The sequence below is a fragment of the Pipistrellus kuhlii genome, unplaced genomic scaffold, assembly GCF_014108245.1.
Source record: "Pipistrellus kuhlii isolate mPipKuh1 unplaced genomic scaffold, mPipKuh1.p scaffold_m20_p_3, whole genome shotgun sequence".
In the NCBI taxonomy this organism is placed as follows: domain Eukaryota; kingdom Metazoa; phylum Chordata; class Mammalia; order Chiroptera; family Vespertilionidae; genus Pipistrellus; species Pipistrellus kuhlii.
The window spans coordinates 10,640,065-10,655,502 of NW_023425529.1; the positions used below are offsets into that span (position 1 = coordinate 10,640,065).

At 41.4% G+C, this 15,438-nt stretch overlaps 1 protein-coding gene across 2 annotated transcripts in view; it reads right to left on the minus strand.

Annotated features, from left to right (window-relative positions):
• ANO4 (anoctamin 4) overlaps window positions 1-15,438 on the minus strand; it is a 292,620-nt gene that overhangs the window by 156,117 nt on the left and 121,065 nt on the right. For both annotated transcript variants that reach the window (XM_036456048.2, XM_036456051.2), the window contains one exon: window positions 4,621-4,812. In XM_036456048.2, coding sequence (XP_036311941.2) covers window positions 4,621-4,812 — 192 coding nt within the window. The remainder of the gene's footprint in view (window positions 1-4,620; window positions 4,813-15,438) is intronic.

Below are 15,438 nucleotides of genomic sequence, written 5' to 3' on the forward strand. Positions count from 1 at the left end.
ACACACATACTGTTTCTTCCATCTGTTATCACAAATAAACTATTCATGATTGTATTGTGCTCTGCTCTCATCTCTCTCACCGACACCCACATTATGAATTCTCCCCTCTTTCCACCACCATGAATTATCTACTAAACAGTTGCTATTTTGAAAAGAAACTCTCCCTTGACCTTATTTCTCCTCCAGCTGCTTCCCTATTTCTTCACTATCTTTCATAGCAAACTGCTCAAAAAAGTTGTCTGTATTTAGAGTATTCAATTCATACCCTTCCATGCTCCTTTAAATCCACTTCCCCCCACCCCTCCCAGGATTTAATAACCACCACTTCATCAAAACTGCTCTTATTAAAATCGCCATTGATCTTCACTTTACTAAAATCAGTGGCCAATTCTTAGAGCGTTGGACTTATTTGACTTGCAGCAATATTTACTTATCTTTAGAGACACATAATTTCTGGCTTCTTTTCATCCTTTCTGGGCATTCTGTCTTGGTCTTCTTTGCTGCTAATTCATGTTCTCTTTTACCTTTACTATTGGAGTGCTCCAGATGTCACCTCTTAATCTTCCCCTGCTTTTTCCGTCTTTACTTCTTTCTTTTGTCATCTCTTTCCATCTCAGTGTTTCAAAGACCATTTATATGTCAACAACAGTGGATTTTATATCTCCCTCCAAGACCAATAATTCAAAATCTAGACATGTTTATCCCACCACTTACATACATGATCTTGCCAGTTTTTAATATTATCGGGTTCACAATCAGACTTCTAATCTTGGCCCTACTTCTGACTTAAAACCCACCAAATCTGTTTCTCCTACAGCCTTCTCCATTGGATATCAATACAGTATATTCATATAAAAAACTTAGAATCATCCTTAGGACTCCTTTCTCTCTTATCCCACATTCAATCCTTTTGGAAATCCTGTTAGCCCATGTTTAAAATACTTCCAAAATCCAAATCTTCACTGCCACTTCTGCACCACCACCCTGCTCCCACCCCCAAAGATGAGAGCTACCATCATCTGTTGACTAGATTGTTATGGTGGCCTCCTCTGTGACCTTTTCCTTTTACCCTTTCTATCTATCTATCTAGTCTAGTCTCAAAAAGTAGCCAAAGTGATCCTAGTAAAATATAAGTCAATCATATATTCTTTTTCTCCAAACTCTGTATGTGCTCTGATTTCATACAGGATTCAAAGTCCCTACCATGGACTAGAAGACCCTGCCCAATGTGATTCCACTGGCCTCTTACTTTGTTTGCCTGATGTTTGCCCCTCACTTCAGGCTCAGGGCCTCTGTGTTGATCCTCAAATTTTGAGACTTATCACTATCCTAGGCCCTATCCACTGACTAGTCCACTGCTGTAATGAACTTGTTCATTTATTTACATGGCTCTCTTGGCTTTTTCTAGTCTTTTTTTTTTTTTTAATCCTCACCTGAAAATGTGTGTTTTTTTTAATTGGTTTTTAGAAAGGAAGGGAGAGAGAGAAATGTTGATGTAAGAAAGAAACATCAATTAGTTCCCTTCTACATATGCCCCAATTGGGGATTGAACCCACAACCTAGATCAGTTCCCTGGTCAGGAATCAAAGCCATAACCTTTTGGTGTATGGGAGGACACTCCAAAAACTGAACCACCTAGCCAGGGTGCTCCTTCTAGTCTTTGATTGCACATCTCCACGAAGTGGCCTGCCCTGTCTACCTCATTTCAAATTTTAATATGCAACACTACTACTTAATTCCCCTACTTTTTCTTTTATCCATAACACTTATTCTCTTCCTAAACACTATATAATTTATTTATTAGATTCTCTGAGGTCATGGACCTTTGTTTATTTCATTGCTGTTTCACAAGTATTTGAAGAATAGGCCTTCAACAAGTATTTGTTGAAAGAAAGGCAGGTAAAACAATTTAGAAAACTCCTATAACCCAATAAAGCTGGAAAAATTTGTTTATAAAAAAGACTATTGTAATAATCTGAAAAACAGCTGATGATGGTTCAGTTCAGTCCTATCCTACTCATATTTATTGGAGATGCAATATATATAATCCAGCTTCCCACCCTTAAAAACCTATGGTGGAGAGATAGGTAATTTTATTATTATTTTTAAAATATATTTTATTGATTTTTTTACAAAGAGGAAGGGACAGAGATAGAGAGCCAGAAATGTCGATGAAAGAGAAACATCTACCAGCTGCCTCTTGCACACCCCCTACCGGGGATGTGCCTGCAACCAACGTACATGCCCTTGACCGGAATCAAACCTGGGACCTTTCAGTCCACAGACCGACGCTCTACTGCTGAGCCAAACTGGTTTCGGCGATAGGTAATTTTAAAAATGTTAAAATTTAATTGGCAAAACCAAGGCATCCTAGAGAGAGCAGCATGAGCAAAGGTTGGGAGACATGAAATTATACCAGGTATTTGAAGAGCTGAACACAAAGCAGTCTGATTAGATGTCTCAATCTGATTAATGGTCTAGTTGCTGTGCCAACTTGTCTAGACTACGTCCCCAGTTACTCAATAAACACTAGGTATTGCTGTGGTGTGTAAAAATCCGTAATCAGTTGAAATTAAGTTAGAAATATTATCCAAGAGAATCTGAACAGAACTGATCCAATCATCTAAAAGGCCTTGAAAGCAGAGCTGAGGCCTCCCTGAAAAAGAAGAAATTCCACCTGTGGACAGCAGCTTCATCTGCACCCAAGAGTTCCAGTCTGCCCTTCCTGATGGATTTCAGACTTGACAGAACTCACAATCATGAAAGCCAATTCCTTATAACAAATCTCTAGTATGTATCTTTCATTGGTTCTGATTTTCTGGTTAAATCCTGATAGATACTCTGGCGTATAAAGTTTAAGGCAGAAGTAGGCAAAACTGAATGATGAGAAGCAGTAGGGGCTAAATCATGAAGGGCAATTGTTTTCAACATGCTAAGTGGTTTAAACTTTACCCTGTAGACAGCAGGACAAGCAAGGTGAATGACATGATCAGGGTTGAGATGAACTATTCTGGATTTGGTGTAAAGGCTGTACCGGGATGAGATGCAAGAAGAGAGAGATGATGAAGATGGAAAAACCATGAAAGTTGTATGCCAAAGAACTAAGAAAGAATCCAGAAAGAAGACTGTTGTGGGATCCAGAGAACATGGTTTTGGGAAGGAGTGGTGGTCCATTCTGGTCTGGTGTATCTAAAGAGTCTGTCACTTAGCATGCTGGGCCAATAAGAGGTTACTAAGGGCCTCAAGAAAAGATGTGAAGGAGCTAGAAAGCAGGTAGTGGTAGGTTGAAGCTGGGGAGGGAGAGAAAAGAGGAAGTGGTGTAGATTATTCTTTGAGATGTTTGGCTTAGAAAGGAGAAGGGAAACTTCAAGAGAGATGGTCAATGAAAGAGTAAGTGGCAAATAAATATGATAGGAATGGGAGAACTTGAGCCTATTTAGTAACCTGAAGAACCAGCAGTAAGAAAAAGAAGAAAAAGAGAGAATGAGAGGACACATTCTCCTGAGCAAGGCTCAAGAGAGGAGGGGTGGCCAAGGGCACAGGTGAAGAATTATTCAAGATCAGTGGCAGTACTTTTTTTTTTGCTAAAAATTTAGAAAAGATGGGAAGGATGGGAGTAAAGAGGGATACATTTGGAGATGGAGAGTAAGGTTTCTCCAGAGAGAGAGAGAGTGGCCACATGCCTGGACATTATACAGAAGAATCAGATGGACAGTAAAGTTTCCTTGTACATTGATGTTTCCTCAGCATCCAAAACAATGCCTGGCATAGAGCAGGCATTCAATAAATTGGTTGAATGAATGAATAAATGAATACATAAATGAGCTTCTCATTCAAACAAACAAATAAACCCTTTTTTAAAAAATTATTTGCTTTTCCAAAACTGGTTTGGCTCAGTGGGATAGAGCTTGGGCCTGCAGACTGAAGGGTCCCAGGTTCCATTCCAGTCAAGGGCATGTACTTTGGTTGCGGGCACAACCCCAGTGGAGGGCGTGCAGGAGGCAGCTGATGGATGTTTCTCTCTCATTGATGTTTCTAACTCTCTATCCCTCTCCCTTCCTCTCTGTAAAAAAGTCAATAAAATATATTTAAAAAATTATTTGTTTTGATAATGACTCATTTTAACATTTTTTACTTGTTAAAATGCTTTCAAGAGCCTTGAAACATAATATAATCCCAATCATCTGCCCTATTTTTAGGAGGTTGTAGGCAAGTCAAACCAGATATCTTGAGCTCCAACACAATCATTTTCAGGTTGATCTTTTCCCATGATTTATTTCTAGAATAAATCATGAAGAAAATGGCCAAATCCTCTTTTGTTTTAGCATACAATAAGCTTTTTTTGAACTAAGCAAACGTATTCCCTTAGATCTTCATTTAGATTCTACCATTGTCGGCATAGTGGAGCCTTCACCTTTCTGACACATCAAGCTCTCTCTCTCTCCTTTTTCTTGTCTTGTGACACTTACCAGCCATTGAAGTGAAGAAAGGAACAGACACAAGATTCTTTTACAAAGCAAACTTAACTGGAATTTTGGCACAGTTCAATAATGAAAATATAACACAGGCTTTTTGATTGCTACTAATATGGGTCCCTGCTGCACTTTCCCCATGCCTTACCTGGGTGGAAGGCTTTGGTTTTCCCATTAGTGATTCCAGAAGAGCTTGCCTCCATTTTTACTGACCTCCTACTTGGTGGGAGTGAAGAATGCCTGACCACGGGCAGGCGACGTGACCTTGGGTGGCTTGCCACACTTCGCCGTTGATGGATTTGCAAACGCTTTTCAGCCCCATGAATAGATAAACTTAAACCTGGAATGAGAAATAGCATCGTTATGATGACTAAGTCAGTTCAAAAAGGCTAAAATGCCACATCATTTTCTGGCATGAAATCCAGAGAGTGAAAACAACTAAGCTTCAAATTCTTAAGTGATGCTAGAATTGTGATACCAACTGATTTTCACATTAACAATATTTACTGAACACCATTTCTTTCAAAAGTGGACAACCTCAGATATCATGACAAGAGTTTTATGTATAGGGATAGTCAATTGACATATTACCAATAGTCCAATGAAGTCAAATATTAAAATGCTTTACCAAATCCTGGAAAATATGCACATATTTGGCATGCTGCTGTCAGGGGCTATCAGTAGTAAGAAGTGATGTTGGGATATCTAGAATTTCAATAAAAATCAAAGAACCTTCTCCAGGGGATTCATGTAGAGGCCAGAGTTTAAGACTAAATTCAGATTTACACCTCTGATAACCTTATAATTATGTATATTTCTAGAACTATTTGATTTTGGGGGAAAAATCAAACACATCCAAAGCAAAAATAATAGTATAATGAACCCTAAGAACCCACTACCCAGCTTTAATAAATATGAAAAACTTTCCATAAAGTTGAAAAAGAAAAGGATTTTTTTCCAATCTTTTTTCATCTATATCACTCCCTTTGTTGATGGTTTGCTTTTAGGTGCCAAAATAGTATGAGGCAAGTTCCACCTACATTGTGTTAATCTCATCAAAAGCAATATGAATTGCACCAATTTACACAGATTCTATCAATATGGATCACAGGTACTGATACATATAAAATATATCAAACTCTGAATTCAAAAGATATTATTTAAAAAAACACATTGATCCACATTGGAAGTGCTAAAATCTCAATACATTACTCAGAAAAATGGATAAAGAGAAAGAATTATTTGTTTGTCCTGCCTTTATTTCATTAACAACATTTCAAGGTAACCAAATAGTTAACAAGAGAAAATTCTTTACTCTAGGAGAATTCCAGTTAATAAATTACTGATGGAAAGAGAATTAGAAAATCATTTTAGAAGCCTCAATGAAATATGAAAGATGACTGATTTGTCCAAAGAAGTACTATGAGGTTGGAACTGGAATGGAATGCAAATGCATGACTGACTGAATCCAGATCTATTCTTCTTTTAAAAAAAAAGGCCAAGGAAAGGTGTCAGCCTTATAAATATCAACTAGTAGGGGGACCTGGTCAGGAATCATGCTATTTGATAGGGGGAAGCTAAGCATCATAAAATAACAGATTGTTGTTTTTATTAAGAGGAAAATCTTTTGAAACTTGAAGGTAGAAATTTAAAGTTAGGAATTATTTTAATGGTTAGCTAATTATTCTGGTGCCTTATACAGATGAGTAAACTAGACCTGGCAGGGTAAAAATAGTCAATTTACATACTACCAGTAGAAGAAGACTACAGTATGAAGTCTAATAAAAATCCAGACTTGAGGGAAATAAAAAGCCTGCTCAGAGGTAAACTGTAAATCAGTAATAATGGGTCATGAGAGAGGTATAAAGAGTTTCCTTATATTTCTCCAAGGTGAGGGGAAAAATATGACCCAAGCCAATTTGTAAGTTCTAACAAATCTTAAGAAAAGATGACTCAAAAATGGGCAACAGACCTAAATAGATACTTTTTGAAAGAAGACAGAAGGAAGGCCAAGAGACACATGAAAACCTGCTCAGAGTCACTAATTATCCAAGAGATGCAAACCAAAACAACAATGAAATATTATCTCATTCCTGTCAGAATGGCTATCATCAACAAATCAACAAAGGACAAGTGCTGGCCAGGATGCAGAGAAAAAGGAACCCTCGTGCACTGCTGGTGGGAATGCAGACTGGTGCAGCCACTGTGGAGAACAGTATGGAGTTTCCTCAAAAAAATAAAAATGGAACTCCCATTTGACCCAGTAATCCCACTCTTAGGAATATATCCAAGAAACTAGAAACACCAATCAGAAAGGATATATACACTCCTATATTCATAGCAGCACAATTTACAATAGCTAAGATTTGGAAATAGTCTAAGTGCCCATCAGCAGATGAGTGAATTAAAAAACCATGGTATATCTACACAATGGAATACTTCGCTATGCTAAAAAAAAGTTCTTACCATTTGCAACAGCATGGATAGAACTGGAGAACATTGTGCCAAGTGAAATAAGCCAGTCAGAGAAAGATAAATATCATATGATAGAATATAATGAACAACATAAACTGATGAACAAAAACAGATCCAGAGACAAAGAAACCTCTATCAGATCATCAAACCTCAGAGGGAAGGTAGGGGAGAGTGTGGTTAAGAGTGAGAGATCAACTAAAAGACTTGTATGCATGCATATAAGCCTAACCAAAGAACATAGACAACAGGGGGTGAGGGCATGAGTGGTGGGGTGGGGATAGGTAATGGGGGAATATGGACACATATGCAACACCTTAATCAACAAAGAAATTTAAAAAAAAAAAAAAAAAAAAAGAAAGAAAAGATGACTCAAATCAGAATGGTCAGCATAAAGAAAGCATTAAACCAACCAACAGCCCGGTCGCGTGGCTCAGTGATTGAGTGTCTACCTCTAAACCAGGAGGTCACAGTTCAATTCCTGGTCAGGTCACATACCCTAGTTCAAGCTCTATCCCCAGTAGAGGGCATGCAGGAGGCAGTCGATCAATAATCCTCTCTCATCATTGATGTTTCTATTTCTCTCTTCCTCTCTCTTTCTAAAATCAATAAAAACATATTAAAAATGAAAAAAGAAATAAACAGCTAACAAACAAAAACAATGCAATAGAGACAAACTGGGCAGCGCCCATCCAGGCAATAGCCTCAGAGCTCGAGAATTCCAAATACGTATAATACCCAGCCAGGCAGTCCTGACACACAGTTTCACTCTCCTTTATCCACCTTCATGCCCTCGCTCTGATAGTGCTCACCAGACAGCCTTCAGAGTAGGACATGGCTTCCAGTACAGGGAGTATGACACTAGTGTTCCCGACTAACCCAGTAGACAGGGTTTTCAGAGGGGCCAGCAGTCTGGCATCCTGGGCTTCTACACATCTACCTCCCATGAACTGCTTAGTATGAGTCTCCCCCACAATCTTGTTTCTAAGCCAACATGCTGTGAGCCTGTGACCTGGTCTTGTCTTGGGAAATTCACCCAGGTAAGGCCTCCATGCTGGATGACCCATTGGGAGACAACAGAGCAGCTTTCCCTTCACAATGCATGCCCTGCTCTGATGCGTAGATGCCTAAGCAAGTGTGTCCTTAAGCTCCTGCTGTCTCTGTGGGCAGGACTAACACCACAGCATCAACCTGGTGTTGTTCCATTTCTCCATGCTCCTGACCACCATTGGGAGTTCCACATTTCCACAGGGGTGCAAAATGAATGTCTGCAGACCCATCAAGATGCCAGAAGAAGGCAGACAGGTGACAGATGAAAGGGCTGGGAGAGATGTTTTAAGTCAACATCAGACAGTACATGCAGCCTCAGTCTGAGAAAATGAAATAGACGGCTCTCCCCAAAACATTTCTTCTTGTCCCTTCTGCAGAGGATTACTGGGTTGAAGGGACAAGGACTGTGAGTCACTGTGGCACTTCTAGCTCTTATATAACTCCCCTCAAGGAAACACAAAATGACAAATGAGAATAAAAATTGCACAGTGGAAATAAATGGCATAGGCACTTGAAACTGTTGAATTCCATGTTTAATAAGTATATAATAATGGAGATCATGGGGATATGTTAAATAAAAATCATGATTATCACCAAGACAGGATGGATATGAGGAAAATGGGTATATTACAGGGGGATTTGGGAATAACCCCTGATACCTGAGCAAATCCATTCAGGTACTCCAAGAATAAGGACTTCTCAGAGGTACATATAATGTCCTGGCCCATCAGAGTATATACAGTGGCCAAGACCACAGACAAGAGAGATGTATAAACAAGCAGTATACAAGACAGAAAATATACTTCATACATATGAAAGCATTAATATTTATAGAAGGTTCAGCAGTCACATCTTCAGAAATGAATTATAGGCCAATAACCTGCATCATCCAATTTGTTCTTTATTTTGAGCACTGTGCTTAGATATCAATTATTATCCCATTTATGCTGCAGCACAACCCTAAAAGACAGAGAACTGGTATCTACATTTTACAGATGGAAAACCAGAGGCTCCAGAGGTAAAGTTACTGGTTCCAGGTCATACAAGTGATTAACCGAAATCTTAGCCCCGCTCTTTTCCATTATACCATGTAGCCTAATGAATTAAATAGCAAAACACAGACTGATTGTTTTAAGTTTGTAGTGGTTCTGAATAATTTAACAAAGTAGGGTTGGATGATATATCATGTATCAAGGAAGGTTTGGAAGGTAGTGTATTCTGGCACTCCTTGGACCCAAACTCTTACAGAGCTGTGGTTCCCACCACCACTCACCCTTTGCATCATGCTGAAGTGTCCTCTGGGTTCTTCACCAGCTATTAAAGTCCTTAATCAGTAAGAACCAGCTGAAACCTTCACCTGGAAGTCCTTCCAGTTCCTCTGGCCCATAGTCAACACCCACTTTATTACAATTAACCCTTATCACGTAATATCCTTGTAATTGTTGTCTTTCGCCTGCCAGCACTAGGATGTCCCATTTCTCCAATTAGCTCCGGAGTCTAGCCTCGGGGCAAGGATCATCTTGTACATATCTCTGATTTCTTCCTTGGCTCCAAATGAAGTATATTCATTACAGAGTTTTGAGGTGACAGTCCCCCTTCTGCCCCTACTCCCCTGCATGTGACATTCTACATGGAGGAGACTCCTTGGTCACCAGGCAGAGCACAAGATCAAGAGCCAGTCAAGGAAAGACACGAAGCATGTTATTTCGGCAACAAAAATTGAATGCAGTGCTTCCTGTTTCACTACGCCCTCGTCATCTTTCCTAGGTTCCTTGAGGCCAGACTTGGCTGCCTCGCTGGATGGGTGTCAGCAGGTAACTTCCACTCCTACTCAGCTGGGAAGATGGAGCCCAGGTAACATAAAGATTTTAATCTTCCCTCCATTCTACCTCAAAACATCTTTAAAAAATACCTTTTTTTTGTTCCTTGAGAACTATCATCTACTACCGTGTTTCCCCGAAAATAAGACATCCTCCAAAAATAAGACCTATTTACAGGTTTCCTTCTGAGTGAAATATAAGGCATCCCCCCGAAAATAAGCCCCCCCCCAGGCTAAACATAAGAAATTTGGTCCATTGATTCTGAAAGAAATGGAGTCACAAGAAATTCAACAGGAAATTCAAGAATTGGATTGTTATGATAATGTTCCAGAAGATGACGACATGATTGTCATTGAATAAATGAGTAAATTCTTGATACTGTAGGATTCACAGTTTGTCTGGTTTGTGTTGGCAACTACCGTACTACCGTACTGTATACAGGTAATAAATTTCCTTTATTTTCATTTAACAATAAATGTGTACCGTATTCTTCTTCAAGGAAAAATAAGATAGCCCCTGAAAATAAGACCTAGAACATCTTTGGGAGCAAAAATTAATATAAGACACTGTCTTATTTTCGGGGAAACAGGGTAGTATCTTACATGTTAAAAGATCTGAAGTCACCCCTTTAGAGAGAAGAGGGAAGTACAGTTTGTGGTTAAAATGTGGGTGCTGGAGCCAGAGTTTCTGGGTTTACATCTTGGTCACACCATTTATTACCTGTTTTTCCTCAGTAAGTGACTGAATCTTTTTGTGCCTCCGTTTCCTCACCTATACAATGAGATAACCACAGCTTGTATCCCAGAGACTTGTAAGAAGGAATTAATACCTCTCAAGTTCTTATGGCAGTGCCTGCAATACAGCAGTTATTTGGGTGTTAAGTTAGCTGTTACCTTTAGCTTCTATCACATCAATGACAACTTCCCCTAACTCTCCATTCTCACACCCCTTAGATCCTAGCATTTAGCATTATTACCCCTGCTATCTGTCTTAAAAGTCTTTTTCTCTCTTGTCCCCAATGATGGGGTATTAGTGCCCTAGGGCTGCTGTAACAGGTTACCACAACTCTGGTGGCTTTCAAAAAACAGAGATTTATCATCACAGCTTGGGGGCTAGAAGTCTGAAATTAAGGTGTTGAAAGGGCTGTATTTCCTCCTCCAGGTGCTCTGGGGCTAGGTTGGTTCCTTGTCTCTTCCATCTTCTTATTGATGCCAGCATTCCATGCTTCTCTTTGCCTTGTGACTACATCACTTCAATCTGTCTCCATTGTCATGTCACCTCCTGCTCTGTGTCTGTGTCTAAGCTCCCTCTCTCTCTCTCTTTTATAAAGACTCTTGTGATGGCATTTAAGGCCCACCTGGATGATATTTCTCAAAATCCTTAACTTAATCCCATCTGCAAACTCGTCCCAAAAAAGTCACATTCATGGGTTCTGAGGACTAGGACATGGATGTATACTTGGGGGCCATTGTTAGCCTCACTCTGTGGGCATATCCCAAAGTCTTGGCTTTGGCCTTCCCTTTCTCTACATCCTCTCCACATGTGCCTTCTGCACCCCATGTCTCCCGCGGTCATCTTCGTGTGGTCAACACCAGAGGCATCCTGCTTTGCTCTGTCTTCTAAATTTCAAGCCCATCTTTCCTACTTGGTCTGAGTTTCCTCCTGAATAATTCAATGAGTCCACAGATACACAATACATATTTATTTAGAAACACAATACATATTTAATATTCTGATAACAGAACACAAAAAGTTCATATTTTTCTGAAGCTTCTCATATCTTTTCTTTATGTCTCCAAGATTCTATGTAAAATCTATACAAATCATAGAGGCATATGCAAGTTGTCCAGGATGCCGTCACAGTAACAATCAAAGAGCAGGCTGCATGGGGCAACAAGGCCAGCAGGGGGGTTAGTGAGGGATGACCAAATGACTGAACAGCAGGCTGTGTGGGGTGACCTGGCCAGCATGGGACAGTTGGGGATGACCAGTCTGGCGGGGGGCGGGGGGGTGCAGTAAGAGGTGACCAGGCTGGTAGAGGGGGGCAGTTGGGAGCAACCAGGCTGGCAGGGGGGAGCAGTTGGGGATGACCAGGCCGGGGGGGGGGGGGGGGGAACAGTTAGGGTTACCAGGCTGGCAGGGGGGCAGTTAGGGGCAATCAGGCCTGCAGAGAGAGGCAAATAGGGGTGATCAGGCTGGCGGGGGGGGGGGGGGGGAGTTAGGGGCGATCAGGCAGGCGGGCAGATGAGCAGTTAGGAGCCATCAGTCCCAGGGATTGAGCCTAAACTGGCAGTCAGACTTTCCCCAATGGTTCCCGGATTGGAGAGGATTCAGGCTGGGCTGATGGGGACCCCCCCCCCCATGCACGAATTTCATGCACTGGGCCTCTAGTGTTAATATATTTCTCAATGGAATAAAATTCTTCGGTGCTCCTTCTTTTTGGCCCCTCCAAGGGGCACCAGTTCTGGCTGCACTGCATGATAGAAGTGTGCCTGGAAAAGTGATCTGCTTTCATCTGAATGTCATTCCTGTGATTCAAAAGAGCTCTGAGCCACAGGAACATTTGTCATCCTGTCACTGTTTTACAACTTGCAACAATAATGTCTATGGGTTACATCACTCTCCTTGTAGTTTCTTGGTTAAATTACTTTTCAAATCACTGAAACACTTTGTTTTGAATGTCACTACCATGAGCCAAACGTAAGACTCACCCATTTCCAATTAAGAAAATAGTCATCTGTGGAATGGGGTATTTATTTCTAGTTTCCTCTTGTTGTCAGCTCTAGCTACAAAGTGAAGGACAAATCCAGCACTTTTTCTTCCTAAAACAGTAAGAGAAAGGAGGTGAAAATTCTCCTGGCTACTCTCAAATCTGGATTTACTTTCCCAATCCCTCTGGAGCTTTTCTAATATCCTCTTATTTGACTCAAAAAAATTTTTTTTTAAAAGAATACATTTTTATTGATTTCAGAGAAGAAGGTAGAGGGAAAGAGAAATAGAAGCATCAATGGTGAGAGAGAATCATAGGTTGGATGCCTCCTACATAGCCCTCTGCTTCCCACTGGGGATCAAGCCCCGCAACCCAGGCACATGCCCTGACAGGTTCATAGGTCCATGCTCAACCACTGGGCCACACTGGCTGAGCTGGTTCAAAAACATTTTATAACCTATTTGTAAAGTAAGCTGATAGCCTCCCATATCTAGAGAGAGAAGAGTCAAACACACACATAGGAATGCACATAATTAAGTGTGTAACCCACTTGTCATTAGCTGAGGTATGTTCCTAGTAGAGGGGGCAGGATTTGTGCCATCTCAATCAGGTGAGCACAGGTGGACCCAGAGCAAAGAGATTCTGAGGAGCTTGCCTGATCGCCTCTAACTTGGCCCCCTGCCAGCCTGATCACCCCTTATTACCTCTGCCTGCAGGCCTGATCACCCTTAACTAACCCCCCTGCAAGCCTGGTCACCCCTAACTGCTTTCTCCCCCACCCCCCCTGGCCTGTTCACCCCCAACTGCTCCCCCACTGCCAGCCAGGCTGAGTTGCAGGATGCAGTCACAGATGCAGAGATGAAACGGGAGAGCTCCCCTCTGGAAGCCTGAGGCTGGAACTGCTTAGTCTCAGCAGGCCCGATGACAGCATCCGCTACAAACTAACCATGCCTCCCTCTGTTCAGTCTTCCTGCATTGTGCCGTTCCACATATCTGGCAACACCAACACATCAAAACCAGGAAGAGCTTCCTGCCAAGTTCCTGTTATTTGTAATTTTGTGACAGTTGTTTGTCTAAAGCCACATTGGCAGCCAATCACTTTGAAGAGAGACCAAAACTGCTAGATAGGACTAGGTATCAGATTACCCAGATTTCACTTTTGGCTCAATGTCTATATAAAGAGTTTACAGAATCGGAAAGAACAAGAGTCTGTAAGAATGTTTAACCAGCTGAAATCAGTTTGGCTCAGTGGATAGAGCATCAGCCTTTGGACTGAAGGATCCGGATTCGATTCCGGTCAAGGGCATGTACCTTGGTTGCGGGCTCATCCCCAGTAAGGGGTGTGCAGCTGATCGATGACTCTCTCATTGATGTTTCTAACTATCTCTCTCCCTTCCTCTCTGTAAAAAAATCAATAAAATATATTTTAAAAAAGAATGTTTAACTAGCATGATTTGATTTCAAATAAAGTATTGGAGATCAGTATTGGGCTTTCTCTAGATTCTTTATAGATGTTTTGTAACTTCTTTCTCTCCCACAGCTGGGACTGGTTTAGAGTCTCTTTTTGCTCCTGTTACAGAATTCTACCAGAAGGACTGCATTTCAGAAAACCACAGTGACAAAATCACTAGATTACTGTCCCCAGATTTCCTATCGTTTCTCTGCCATGTGACCCATCAATACTTCCCAGTAAAGAGAGAAGATATATTCCCTCCACTGATTTGGGCTTGGTCATCATGACTTAAAGTGAAATGTGCTTGCATGGTTTCGGCTGGGTCTCTGGGGCTTCTGCCATCACCATGATAAACACATGCTCCAAGCAGCCATAGGCCCAAAATGAGACACACAGAACAGCCTCAAATCTGACCTACATCCCTGAGCCCTGCCCTACTCACTCAAATACCAAGTGCTCCAAGACTCCTGAACAGAAGAGGTAAATGTCTCAGGATATGACCTCCTGAGATTTGGGGTTGTTGGTCCACAGCAGAGGACTGACAAACACAGCCCCGGGAACAGCCTTCATAAAGTGGAATGAATGGTACACTAGTGGTAACAGCTTGGTCACAAGTGGTAAGTTCACAAATAAAACCACCCTCCTTCTCGCCTGTAATGCTCTCCTTCAGACCCCAACTTCAACACATTCTTCTAGGATCAACTCATTCATTGCCCTTCTGAAGAAATCCCACCATTCCCAACCTTCCCAACTTACTACCCAGCCCCTCACCCACACTGCCCTATGCTGACAAGACCCTTCCCTGAACTCTGTTAGTACAAAGCTAGCCACCTGCATTGTAACTGTCTGCATATCTGTCCCCTGAATTAGGGCCTGGGCAGAGACTGTGTTCCCACCCTCTGTGCCCTGGAAAGCGGTCTCCGGCACACTGCATCCCCAGGCTCCCTCACAAGCTTCCAGGTGCCTCAGCCACTGGGATGCACCAGCAGAGGCTGGAGAGTAGGAGTGTGTTACTTCCTCCCTGCTCCTGCCTTCTGAGGACAAATGACAATAGTATACAAGGTGGGGAAAACATAGGTTTACAGTTGTGAGTACACAAAACATGGTTTATTCTTGTATTATTAATTTATTAATTATAGTATTATTTTCCATACAAACAACTGGAAACCTGGATTGTCATAGGTGATGCTGAAGGGTGTGAACAAGATGAAAGTAGGCAATTGCAAGTATATGGTTTAAACGTAATGCGTTGGAAAAGAGTTCTTTTTGAGATCTTCAATTGTTTATTGATTAATCCATTCAACAAACATTTGTTAAGCACTTTCTCTGTGCTAAGCACTGAGGATTCAGAGAGTAAAGGGCACAAAGAAGATGGTGTTGCCTCTAGGCCTGGGCTGCTGAGTATGACTCTAACAGACAGAGATGGAGGGAAAGAGCATTCCTGGCAGCAGAGGCACAGGC